General features: G+C 38.6%; 1 protein-coding gene across 1 annotated transcript in view; it reads left to right on the forward strand.

The window, feature by feature from the left end:
- Positions 1 to 14,226, forward strand: part of ARHGAP29 (Rho GTPase activating protein 29) — a 50,811-nt gene that overhangs the window by 19,014 nt on the left and 17,571 nt on the right. Inside the window, exons 2-4 of the mRNA XM_009707449.1 lie at positions 3,589 to 3,732; positions 12,620 to 12,716; positions 13,075 to 13,147. Coding sequence (XP_009705751.1) covers positions 3,589 to 3,732; positions 12,620 to 12,716; positions 13,075 to 13,147 — 314 coding nt within the window. The remainder of the gene's footprint in view (positions 1 to 3,588; positions 3,733 to 12,619; positions 12,717 to 13,074; positions 13,148 to 14,226) is intronic.

Here is a 14,226-nt window from a genome sequence, read left to right on the forward strand (position 1 = left end):
GTTTGGCTTTTTCTTTTGTTCCCCCCAGCTCTGTCGGTCTGGTAAGATACTATCAAGTCTTAGTATGAAGAAACTGCATTTTGGGCTCAGATATGCTTTAATTAGTCTTCTGTATGATTTTATTATTATTATTATTGCCTTGACCTAACTTGTAAGGAACCTCAAGATGCTTTTTTTATCCTGTAATGACAAGACTGTAGTTGTGGGTCACACTGAACTCCCCAGAATAATTCATGTAGTTTGTGGTGTGCCTGTGATGCACTCCTTCCTGAGGACTCTCAAACTGGGAGTAATCTGTAGATTGGTTTGGCCACTTTCCTGCCTCATATCCCCTCCCCTACTTGTTAGGGGTCCAAAAGTCTACCCACCAGGTTGCCAAAAGGACTTGGTTATGGGGTATGTGTATGGGTATTCCTGATCACATCATTAGGAACTCTTTTCAGCCTCAAGTGGACATCTGTGCATCAGAAGACAGGGACACCTTCAACTTGGCTAGGCAAGAGATGCAGTTCTGGTCAAGGGGTACACTTGTACATGCCATTTCTAGTCAGCTGACCGCAATATTCATGCCTTTCATGTGAGCACTGCATATACTCTGGTTAGACAGAGACAGCTGATGGGAAAGGTTTGTGGCATATAGCCTTCAAATGCCTTCATAAAAGCCTACCTGTCCCAGTCCTGCCAATATAAATTATTAGTCCCAATGGCAGATTGTGGAATATTTGTCTGCTTCTGCAGGTTCGTAAGAAGAGGTGAGACACAACCTCCATAGACTACCTCCTCCTTAAGTATTTCAAAACTTACGTTTGCACACTAGACATGTTTCTTAATGAACTAACTGGAATTGCCTTTAACTATCTAATATCATATTTCCTGAAAAATAACATGTTACTGTAATTTTCAGACACATTTTCTATGTTATCTGATCCGGTTCGGGTTTGTAGGCATCAGTACAGCTCTGCTGTCTTTTTGTTTCCTCATTGCCTTTGCCTGGAGCTTCCCAGTACTCCCAACAGCATTTATTCTTGCATTGATGGACTACAATTGGGGCTTTGATGGCTTAAAGCCCAAAGGGACCATTAAAATTATCTGGTTTCATTTTGACAGGTATAGCATTTCTCTGAGTGTTAGAAGGTGGCAATGGCCATGTTGGCTTAGACTAAAGCTATGTCTGTGTCTGAGCTCTAGTGATTGCCAAAAGTGAACAGTTAGAGGAAAGTAAAAATGGTAAGTTGGACATTACCTTTGAACCCTTTCTGTTGAGGGGACTTCTTGAGCTGTTGCAAGTTACATTGGTTTTGGTACAATGCTTAGTAGTTCAGTAAACTGAAGAGTGGAGTAGTTGAGTGAAAAGAAGTTGTGGCAGCAGGTTCAAAAGGATTTAAATGAGTTCAAGGCAGGTCTATAAGCAGTTAATGAAGTGCATAGGAAGAACTGTGGTGCAGCAGTTGTGGGTGCTGGGGGAATGGACTGCAGAAGGTGGCCGTTCTTGTCTCCTAAGCAGCAGTGCCCACTGCTGTGCCAGGCAAGGCACAGGCTAGCTGGACCCATGGCCTGACCCACTAAGCATTTATTGTCTCATTAGTAACCCACAGGGAAACTTGGAAGAACTTGTCCCGTCTATCATTTCCATGTAAATATCTTGTGTCAATGCTGCATTTTGGCAAGAAATTCCCCAGGTCTCTTACATGAAGAATCACCCTTTTCTGTTTTGAATCTGGCTCCTGCTTGCTCTGTAACACACTCTGAGGTGTGTTACATATAACTGAAAGACACATGTAAGCGATTGATTCTACCCACTATTTTAATGCATTTCATGATTTTCTAAATATTCTTTCATATCCCCTATAAATCATCTCTTATCCAAGGTCCCACCTTCTGCTATCGTTGCTTGCATGGCAACTGCTTCAAGCCCGGATTGCTTTCCCCATTGAATTCCAAACTCTGAGCTATAGTATGACTTTAGATCAATGTGTGTGTGTTATACACATTAGTAGCAGAGCTAGTTTATGTACTGAATCATAGCCACATTTAGTACCAGCTTCTTGACTTTTTTTGCCTTTGCTGTGTTTGAGTCCTCAATTAAAAACTGTAATGTATACATGTAAATGAAGACAAAGCCACAACTATGTTGCTTTAATAAATTACATAGAGCTTTCTTAATTTACTGCCAAGTAAAGATGGGTTTTCCTAGGCTTCTGTCCATCCTGTTATGGGTAGAGATTCCTACTCCCCTTCTGCAGGAGAAAACATGCAACGTGCTAGTGAATGGTAGCTAAAGGTTTTGCCTTTGCTTCCTGAGTCAAGGTTTTTCCTTTGACCATGTTATAAGCTAGTCTGAGTTGGGGAGGGGAAAAAAAAAAAAAATCTGATATTTGACATCTGGGGAAATAAAGCCTGAAGCACAGTGCTCCTTAGAAGGCTTGCTTTTGCACTTGAAACAATCATGTGTAATTTGTATGTAGTCCCCCCACCTACCCACCTGACAATAGTGATATACTGTACTGATGTGTAATGTTGTACTTTGTTGATTCCTCAGAAAAATTTAGGTGCCTCCAGCTAAATACAATGTCTTATAGCCAGAACAAAGTGACTCAGATTTGAAACTGTTCTCTGAGTAACACTGGATCAATTTGTGCTGTACTGTAATTATCTGTATTGACCTGTTTGTTATCATGGCCACAGACAACACAGAATTGCCATTCCTTTTTGCTCAGTGGGGAAGTGAGTCAGCTTGTATTAGATCCTCTTTTTCTCTTTCATAAGCTAGACTTCCCTGAATTTGAAAGCTTTTTACCACAACTTGCAACGTAGCACTCTAGGGCATGTGAAACTTTAATTCTGTGCACCAGCACCTCTTCTGTAACAGAACGGAAGAGCTTGTGGTTTAACCTGTGCCATGTAGGCAACAAGAACTATTTTTTTAAAAAAAATAAGGTGGGGGGTGGGATTTAGGGGTGCATAGCAAGAGGCATATACTGTAAAAACCATTGCTCTATATGTGTGCTTGTTTGAGAATTTTTCTGACTAGGCCTCATTCCACAAAATAATTTAAGTGTTCAGCTTCTTTATCAGGACTGACATGCTTAAAGACAGACACTTGAGTTAAAAGCTAGACAACATTTGCCAAAAATCTTTGTTTAATTCTATGAATATACAGAAATGGTGTTGAATTTTTGTCAGGTTAAGAAATACCTAATGAGCAATCCAAATCTGCTTTTGTTGGTACTCTTTCTTGAATATATGTAATTATCAAAATGATTGATGAAATGACATGAGAAAAAGATGGTTTAATTCGGAAACCTTAGGATATTGGTGTAGAGGGTTTTTTTGTTTGCTTGTTTTTTTAACTATACTTCCTTGACTTTTGGGGAGAAATGAGTTTAAATGTAAACAGCATACAACATTGCAAGTAAACTGTTGGCAAATGCTAGTATAACTCTTTTTTTTAATGATTTCTTTGTTCTAAGCAGGCCCAGCTTCCATATTGCCTAGACTTTAGTGCAGCTGAATACCATCAAAGTGGCTTGTAATGTGATTGGGTGTTAATTCACTGGTTTAATGTAGTTTCTCCTTTACTTTTTCCAGAAAATCAGGATGGCCTGCATCAGATAGTACATGAACGCCTGGGGGAGTTGCTACGTGTTTTAAAAGCAGTGATAAATAAACATCAGACTCTAAACTCAGTTGACATTCTTAGTGCTGCAGGAACAGTTATTGCAAAAGTAAAAGGTAAGGAATTACTACCTTTTATATTCTTGGAAAATTATAATTAGAGACTTTATTGACTGTGGCTTGGAGTTATAGGCAGGATTCTATGTATACAGAAGAAATAGGGTTTTTTAAGTAATACCTTAACACTTTAACATTTAAAAATGCCTTCTCTAAGTGAAAAGTAGTATTAAATAACTTGTTCTCCTGTTGATGTAACAAAATTCTGCTTATGGGAACCTAGCTGCAAACCCACACTGAAATCTAAAAGCACGAGCCTTTGATCTTGAGCTTTTCTTTACCTGTGTATTGCAGAATAATATCACAGAATAATAAACCTGGCACTTAGCCACTTAGAGATTTGCCAAAAATCTTAGCTTAATTCTATGAATTTGTAGGGATGGTGGTGTATTTATATCAAGTGAAGAAATACCTAAATGAGCAATCCAAATCTGAATGGCCTAACAGTTAATAAATTCCACAAATAGATCATAAGCATGGTAAAGGTGTCAACAGCAACAGGAAAAAACCCTGCAGACATATACATTAATAGTTTCTATTGCTAGCCTTTGCTGCTGCAGTTCTCTGCATGTCAGATGAATGCAAATGGTGAAGCACACAATTGCTCCAGCCCCATAAACCGTAGCTGTTTCTTCTGTTTGACTGCAGCTCTCCCTACTCTGGAATAAGCCTGGTATATTACTGCGTAATCAGTACAGTTTCTTCCATGTGGCATGAAGAATGCTTTGAGTAGTGTTGAATCTCCACCTCTTGCCTGTGATAAATCATGTGGAACATCTTTCTTCAGTGACACATAATTCAGTTTTCTCTCCTTGTTCTAGGGTTTTTCCCCTTGTTTCCTAATTATCTTAGTATACCTGAACATACACTGTTGATCCAGTAAAGTAGGGATATCAGTGAAAATGCTAATGTGTTTAGCCGCCTGATTCCTGTATCTCGGTTTCCTTGAAGCCTCTTACGGATTCTTCCTATTGATACACAATTTTGCCACTTTGATCTTGGCAGGTGCTAGCAGCCCACTTCACATTTTCTTCCTGCTACATGTAGAGTTTCCTATCGATCTGTCCCTGCTATTTAAAATGATCACAGGATTATAACTCTGCAACTTCTGAACTTGCTTTAGAGAATTGTGCATAATAGTAGAAATGCAGAGGATATCCCTGAGAGGTTGCTGTTTGTCTTGGTGATCTTGGGAAGAGTTGAGTACACGCATACAATGGTAATCAGATGTTTACACATGAGAACAGGTTAAATGTTAAGTAAACATAATTCTACATCCACCTTAGACAAGCTGTTTCAATACTTAGGTGCTATGGTAAGATTACTGTGTGTCTTCCACTCCCCACTAATTTCAGTGGACCCAGGACAATGTTCAACTACTCTTTCTTTAATTTAAGAAATGTTGAGGAGAACTGACTTCAGGTATGCAAGTAAATCAAATTGCATCAACCTTTGCTAAATCATGTTTCCAAAAACTATTGCAATAATATCTATCCTCTCTGGACTACATAGTTTATTGAAGTTGTTCTCAATATGCAATGCTCCAAATTGATCACTGCCTATACTGTCCAGGTTTACCATTACAGAGTAAAGCAGTAGAATTACTTTTCTTGTCTCATATGGTAACATTGTTGATTGATTCTATAATTATGTTGGCCTTTTTGTCAATTTTTGTGTTCGATTTAAAGTCCATGGAAAATCCAAGGTCACTTTCTGTAGTTCTAGTGCTGAACCAGTTTGAGACCTAGATTTATGTATTTTCCCTCCTACCCTTCTGCTTCTGAAGTGGGGAATTAAGCACTTTGTTGAATTACATAATCTATTCCTCCAGAGTGCTTGCATTTTTATTTTTTTTTTTTTTCCCTTGGTGCACACTGTTCCATGATACAGTTTCAATAGCACTGAACTCTGGGCAGGTGCATTGGTGTTTCATACGTTTTCTTACATGCATCTGTTTCTGCCTTGTTTGAGTGGCTGTTCTTTGAATAGTTATTTTAGGATTTGTTCATTTCTCTTGATAGTCAGCAGAAGAAATAACTTCAAGACTAAGCGTTTTTTTGGCAATACAGATATTCACAAATATTTTTTTAGCTTTTCCCCTCCAAACAGATTTTAGTTCATATATTTAATATGTTTGCATTTGAAATAAACTAAATACTAACACTTGCGTTGTAGAGTTCACTCACTGAATATATTGAGTTTACTAGGAGCGACAGTCATGGAGGGATTGCATTATTTTCTATATGGAAGGAGACCAGGTTTGATGGGGCTCTGAGCAACCTGGTCTAGTGAGAGGTATCCCTGCCCATGGCAGGGGGGTTGGAACTGATGATCTTTAAGGTGGCTTCCAACCAAACCATTCTATGATTCTATGAAAAACTACTGTTAGGAAAGCACTGTGTATATTGTATAATTACAAAATTTTGAAAGTAACTCCACTCTTTATTGTTGTAAGAATGCCACTTGAAAGAAAAGCAGTACAGTCATGTCTTCCAGTTTTCTGTCAAATGTGTTTGAGTAGGTCAAGTTGTAAGACCGTACTTCAGATACATCTGAAAAGTCTGTGTTCAGCCATAGCTCACTTGAATGATCTTAAATATGATCTTGTATGATGAGAAACCTCTCAAAGAAAAACAGCGTGAAAGGAGTTGATTTTGTTACGGTAACAGCCTCTATCCTTGAGCTGGAACTGAGCTCAAGTTTTTACTTTTTCCGCCCTCTTGGTTACATTACTCTGCATAATTTTCTCATTGGCAGTGGTTTGACAGTACTGAAAATCTAGCTTTAGGACTCCTGCTGCAAGATCCAGAGTACAGCGATGTTATGGTGCACAGTGCTGATCTGATACAAATATGTTCTTCCAGTTTGAATAAATAGATAAAAAGTGTTTTCTGATGGAATAGAAGATTATGGCATGCAATTGCTCTTTGTAGCATTCTCACTAATTTCTCATTGAGTTATTCATCTGTCTCATAAGTAGCATTCGTTCTGGGCCTAGAACGGAGAGGCTGGTGTAAACTGTCTGGTTGTTCTTTGGCTAAAGCAAATACAAACTTGCTCTGTGGCAAATTGTCATTCCTGTGATCCAGCACTGTGTGACCTGGCCTCACAGAGTTCCCAAGTTAATTGCAAGGAAAGGGAGCTCTGGATCACACTAAAGAAGGTGGTCTCAGTCAGTCCTGCCTTGATATTTGTAGCCTTTGATACAAACAAGGACTTTCATCTGAAGACTTTAGTAACACCCATCAGTGTTTGCTCAGCCATGTATTGTATTCCTCAAGTGTCTGGAGATGGAGATGGGGAGTTACAGCGCTTCAGCTGTTTCCAACTGGGACACAGGTCCTACTTCTCTGAGAACAGCAAACCTTTGCTGTATGAAAACAGCCTACCTCCGCCCAGCATAACCTGTGGTAAATGTAAAGGCAGTTTGTCTTTAGCACCTGTTTGGCTTTTACAGCTGGTTTTTGTGTGAAGATGCTGCTGCTCTGTGTTTGTATTTAAACTGAAGTGTATGACTGCTGGCACTGAGGAAGCTGAAGTGAAAACACAGCATGTTGTGGTGAACTGTAAGCACATCAGACCTCAAGTTTGCTTACAGTGGCCTGTTAGTAACACATGCATTCACAGGTTTTGAGCTGTGGTTATTTCACTAGAAGTAATGTAACTTTTGAATAAACAGGAAGCTACAAGAATGTGAAGAGCTGGTAGGACAGAACCAGTATCCTTTTTCCTCTATGTTCCCTGGCTGTGTTAATGTGACATTATAAAAGAAGTTCTTGTGACTCATCTGTTTCTTGTCATTGGAGAACAGAACTATAAAAAGACATGGAAGCACTCTGTATCTGTAGTCAGATTTATGACTAGGAAGAAGATTAACCTGGCATGGAAAATTTATGTTTATTTAGGAGAGGATGAAATAGAAACAAGCTGGGATCTAAAACTCCCCCCCCCCCCCCCCGAAATAGAAACATAACTGGCTTAGGTTCTAGAAAGATGTTTTTGAATCTTTGCATAATGCCAGGGTTTCAAATCTAGTTTGTATTTGGAACATCATATAGGGGCAAATGGTTATTTTAACAAATGACTGCCTTTGCTCTTAATGGAATCAGTTACAATAGCTTTGGAACCAGTGACTGTCACTGACATTGGCATGGGAAGTATTCTCATAAGTATGACAAGTTGCACTGTGACTTAAACATAATGTCCGGTGCAGTTAGACCACCCCCTTGAAATTACTGCAAGTGGGAATATTTTGAATGCTGGCAAAAAGTAGAGTACTTGTGCCTCTCCTTCAAGCCTCTCAGCCATTTCTCAGGTCCTTCAGTGGGAATGTTGTGAATGTGCTTGTAGTTCTGCTTTGGATGTCTAATGCTTTTCCTTTTGGACAGATGGAAGGGAAAACTAACTATAGCATGTTATCTTAATCTTGCTACAGAGAATGTTTGGCAGAACAGATAATGTCAGAGTTTTACCACTTTAGACTGAGGTTGCAGGAAAATGTGGGGGGGAAAAAAAACTTGATTTCTCTGGTTGTATCTTGGACATGACATGGTTCTCTGCACCTCTTTGGTTGGGCTCTACTGCTTCTACGTGCTTACTCAAGTGCTTTGTGAAAGTGTCTTTTAAATGACACCTCACTTGATCTGGAAGAATTGAGACTTACTGGAGTGTCTTGCCTGGAACCTGTTTAGACTACTGTATCTGGAAGTCACTTCCCAGTCTGGCACACCATCATACTCATAGTTGTTAGTTTCCCACTCAATGTCTTTAAATAGTTGATGGCCCTAGAGTACATGGTTCTCCTGATCCCGTGCTGAATTCAAGTTTATAATGTTCTTTTGCTCTAAATTGCACCTTTTGACTTAACTGAATCACTAGAATGAACGCAGATTCCTGGTAAAGCTGAAAATTACACTTGTCTTGTAGAAATTCCCTTTTTAGGTGTGGTGGGGTTTTTTTTAATAGTTCTGCATCAAAGTTAAATCCCTCTAGCAAGCTGAAGTAATTTCAGTTTTGTTGCTGTATTGGTGATGTAAATTTAGAGCAAAATTGATTATGGAGGGAGTAGGAAACAGTTCCTCAAACTTGTCTTGTTGGCATCCAGCTAAAGTTGGCGAGGCTGCCAAACTTGGTAGTAAGTGCAGGCTGGTGAAATTATATGGCAGAGAACTAAAAATAGAACAGTTGGGCCTGGACAGTCTGCTGATCCTCTCTAGCTGCGAGATCCTGAGAATACTCTTCTGCCTCCTTCCGGTCTGCATACTACTGCTCTTTACTCAGGTTCCTCCCCCTTTTTTTACATGTTTTTAAAGATGAGAGGTAGTAACGAGAAGTATTACAAGTCTTCATTTTGGGAGAGGGAGGGTTTTTTGGTCTTGGTTGGGTATTTTGTTTGCTTGAGTGGAGTTTTTGGTTTTTAAATAGTTCTGACAGGTTCTTGAAATCATTGTTGAGAATTTAAGGACAGAAAATTGGTTGGAAATCAGTTCTTAAAGTCAGCCAGTTGCTTACTGCTTAAAAGTCAGATAGTAAAGTATGGATTGAGGGTGTATTCCTGTCTAAGGAAATATATGGTGGTGTTACCATCTATGTCTAGTAGGTATAAGAAAATTGATCTGCAAAGAGTAAATTCTGCAAGCTGGTGTAGTTTAGAGTTGTCCAGGCTCTGCAGACAGCTGCCAAGGTAGCTTTGCTGCTGCCAGTTCTGCACGTGTCTACGGGGAGGGGGAAGGAGGAAGGAAGCAAACTCCTGCAGACTCCAGCATGGCTGTGTCCCCTGGATTTCCTGGGCTGTGCTGTCTTGATTTGACTGGAAGGAGTCAAGAGACCAGCGCAGAAGCTTGTGTGCTGTGCTCGCTGTTAGCTGTCTAAGCATTGTCTTTTAAAGTCCCTGGTTGCACTTTGATCGTGACAGCTGACAGCCTCTTCTTCATAGTCCCAGAAGCTTTGCTCAAATGTCCTCAGGCGCTGCTTCAACTTCTGGCATTCTGGCTTCCAAAACTTCCATGGCTGTTGCTGGTTCCCAAGCCTGTTCTGTGCTTGATTCATAAAGCCTTTGATGGCATGACCCAAGAGTTGAAACTTTGTGGTGTCTTGCAGCATTTTCATGAGGTTGCCAAACCCACCTCTGTTTGAAGACAGCTTTGCTAGCTTTGAAAATACAGATCCACTTTAATGCGAGCTAGGATTGCATTTCAGGTACTGGATTCTGGATTTTAATGTATTGCTATCGTATGATTTTTATTTTTGTTAAAGTATCTTACGTGCCGTCTGAAGTCTTACTTAAAAGCATTGTTAAGTGGTATACTTGCTTTGAAATCCATAGAACTATAGATAGATAGCTGTTATTTCCAGACATGGAAAGATTACTATGGTTCATTGTTGTCAGTAGCTATTGTGTGCAGTCAGGATGTCCTGGGGAAAGAGAGTGCATGGTTTAAAGTTGATGTTAAGTACATCAGCATTCCAGTGGTAGTAAGCTAGAAGCAAGCTCTTTGTATTCCACCTAGTTACTAAGAGCTTGGACTAACCTTTTTTGGGAGAAGTGGTAATTCTGAGAAATTTGAGATTGGTTATTCCGTTTGTGATGGATCGTGAAAAGACAGGATTTCTCTGGTATATAAGGTGTAAAGCTTAACAAAATCCTTCCTGGAACAGAAAGGCAGAGTGAAGCAGACAGCATTTCTTTAGGGAAACGCCATCTATGTTAATGTAAAGTGAAAGAAGTGCTCTTCCTCTGAAGACACTGCAGCTAATGGATATACAAATGTTTCAGTGGTAAGTGCTTTGAATGTATAGTCCGTTTTTGATGGTTCCTTTTAATTTTGAAACAGTTTGTGTTTCGTGCCAGCACTTAAATGATTTTTCCAGTCGTTAGTGGCTAGTGATCAATAGACCTCGTAGTAACTGTTGTTGCATTCTGAATCATTAAGCAAAGCTTAAATTTATAAGCACTGTTATCTCTGGAAAACTGAGGTTTTCAATTAACCTGAATTTAAAGAAATAAAGAAATCCACTGCTATTTACAAAGTTGTTTAAAAAAACACACACAAAAAAAAAACACAAAAAAACAAACCCAAAAAACCCACAAACCTCCACACATCTGTGGAGCTTTATTGAGTCTCATTTCAAAGAAAGGTTCCAGAGGCATTTTTTAATGTAATTACAAAGTGTAGAAGATTGAAGAGGTAGGAGAAGCCTTGATTTAGCAGTGAACTGTGGCAACAGAGATTGTTAATATTTTTGTAATGCATGGCAATTTGGGGGTTTTTGCTGTAGGCTTATTACAACACATTCTTCCAGATCTGCAAGTAACTGTGAAAATAGCCCGTGAGAAGAATACATGTTTTCCATAATAGCTTTGTATAGAAATAGTTGTTATAAAAATGTTGATCAAGCCTGTTGGCATGCTGTGTAAAAAGGAATGGATTCAACTGTGTTAATTTACTGGTTGACAACTTTTCCTTTCACAAAGGAAGTCTAATGGGGGAGCCGATTACTGTACTTTCTTTGTTTGTTACCCATTAGTGTTTAGGCACCTGGCAGGAAGTTTGAATACTTTTTAAGATTGAAGTCTGTTTCTTTTAATTTGCTAAGGAAATGTGTATAGAATGGGCAACATTTTAACACTATTTAATTTTTGCTACTTCTAGAAGTCATTGCAGTCCATTATTTCTATATTTGTACGTGAAATGTAAGGATAATACCTAAATTAACGTTGCCGCAGGTCTTGCAATAAGTGATGAATAGCGGTGAATAGCTGTATGTGTGTCATTGCAGTATCTCTGAAACAGATGAGTCGAAGTGTAACTTGGGCATCTAGATAAGTAAGAATATTGCATTGCTTAAAGAAAAATGAACTTTTAAAAATCAATACTAATGTGAAATTGTCACTTCTCACAAGGTAAAATTGGGAAAATTCCCATACAGAGGGCTCAACTTTGGCTCAAAGGAGTGTATGCGACTTCTCTACAAAAAATTTCCCAGTCACCAATGATGAAGTGGTTAAGTTGGAAACAAGCAAAAATGGTTGTGCTTTTTGTCTTCTCCTTTCTCCCTCCTCCTCCTTATCCAGTAATTGTTAATAGAAACTCTGGATGAATCAGTCGTCTTGATTCATTATTGCAGTTTGTCATGGAAGTGTGTTAAAAGCTCAGTGTTGAGTGGCTGAATACTTGTCTTGATCAGCAATTTAAACAACCTAGTTTGTCCAGGAACGCCCCTCTTCCTATTTTGGAACAATGATAGTTATGCTGAGTTTCTTCCCCACTTTTAACAGGCAAAACTGAGGGGCTTTTGCCAGACTATGGAGCTAATAATTGAAGGGTTTTCAGTGGACACTACCTTTAGATAGCTTTCTGTTTGTACTCAGGCCGGAAATCCTGTGTTCTGGATGCATACACAGGCTTGAATACAGTTGGAGGGAAGGGGGTACCCCTCCTGTTCTGAATTCTGAAATTACTACCCAGAAAAGAAACAGTTTTTCAAATATTTGACTGCATTTGTGAACTGCTTTGTGGTGTTGCTGCTGCTGTGTGATTTGACTTTTACTGGTAAATGACTGGTTTTCTCTTCCCCTCACATTACCATCATATTCCCACACAAAGCTGCTTCTTATGTGAGAAGATACAGGAAGTGAGAGAGTAATCTGATTTCATTGTGGGAAGCATCTGGATTGTGTTAATTTCTTTCCTTTAGTGTTTACTTTCTTGGTAATCTTATTTAAAACTGTGTGTTTTTCAATTGTTCAGAAAAGTATAATGTTACATGTTCTGTAGGAGACTTTGTGTATACAATTTGTCTTTAGGCCTAGCAGACTTGCTTGCTTGACCCCACCTCTCACCCTTTGGTTTTCTTGTTGTTTTGTGTTTTTTTTTTTTTTCCTAAGCCGTAAACTTCAAAGAAGTTAACGAAGAAAACAAGAGAGAACTCTTCAGTGAGATATTTTCTTCCATTGAAACATTGGCATTCACCTTTGGAAACATGTAAGTTGGAATCCAGAAGGAGTTTTTAAAGAACTTGGTGGAGCTGAATCAAATTAAGACTAAACAACAACAACAACTTTTGTTTCCTTTTGGACAAATATTAGCTGATAAACTAATTTAAATTAACCACATCAGAACAATTTTACTGCTTTGTTTGGGTGTGTGTTTTCTTTTTTTTATTTTAACAAGGAAAACAATGATGGTATAGAAATTGCAGGGAATATAAGACTACTTCTAAAGATTTTTTGCAGAACTTTTAAAGGATATTAGAAACTATCTGAATTTTTGTTCTCAGTGATCTAAAATTGCTTGGTGATGTAAAGTAATGAAGTAACACAATTCTTTGTTTTTCTGGCAGTGTTTCAGACTTCCTTATGGGAGATGTAGACAATGGCTCGTCATTGGGACTTCCTGTATCTCGGAGAAGTCGGGTAGGCTGAACACGTTCTCTTGGAGTGTGGAATGATGTCTTTTAAAGGAGATTTTCATTTCCACTGAAACTCTGTGCATCATGGGGCTGGAACACTTGCAGTCTTCTGAGTGTTAAACCAAGATTAAACCCATGAAAAAATGCATTCAATGTTTCAGATACCTGAACGTATTCTCAGTTCTAAATGCTAGTGATGATTCAATGGGGCTAGTGCTCAAATATGTAAATGATAACCTGCTATAATTGTATTTGTGACTTTTTAAATTGGTTAAGTGAAAAGAACTAAATACTTAAGATACCTGAAGGATTTGCATGCTGGAGTAGTTAGAACAAACCTGTTAGACCTAGAAACTAAAGGTTTAATGACCTCTTCTTGGCTTTTAAAGACTAATATTCATTACAAAATAACCTTTTCTTCTTCCAGAGCCCAGTTTGTGCTGTAGCTGTTTCAACAACAATTCACTAAGAGAACTGAAATAGCACTGTCAACTTATAGGTAGTCAAAGAAAAACATTAGTGTTTTAAACTCCCCTTTAAGCACTTTGAAGGTGAGATTAAAAAATGCTCAGTACCAAATTCTGTTCTGAATTTTTATGTATCTATAAGCAGACTTTCAAGTAAATCAAGTCAAATTAAAAGTTACATGCAAGGAAAATGCAGTTGATAATTGGTGCATATGACAAGCTAAGCTGTAGCAAGATTAAACATTTTAGATTGTGGGGGTTTTTTTAAGGCTTCATTAAAATGAACATAAGGCTTAGCATTCCTTCACACAGGCTTGATCATAGCAATGCTGTGCAGCTACAGCTGAGAAGTAGTCTTTTTACGTTTTCACTGTGTTTGATAATGCACATGTGAAAAAGATGGACGATTACAGAAGTTCTACTTGTGTAGCTCCTACAAAACTCAACTTCACAAACAGCATGGAGGGGAAGGAGGCTGCTTGAAAAACTGATTCCAGCAGACTCAGAATCAGAGGATTAGATTGCTGATAAAAAATATGAAATGAAATAGCATAGAAGCCAGCATCTCATGTAACTTAAATGAGATTATTTGAACAAGTACTATTTCAGCTAATCG

This window comes from Cariama cristata, unplaced genomic scaffold (assembly GCF_000690535.1).
Source record: "Cariama cristata isolate BGI_N322 unplaced genomic scaffold, ASM69053v1 scaffold9839, whole genome shotgun sequence".
In the NCBI taxonomy this organism is placed as follows: domain Eukaryota; kingdom Metazoa; phylum Chordata; class Aves; order Cariamiformes; family Cariamidae; genus Cariama; species Cariama cristata.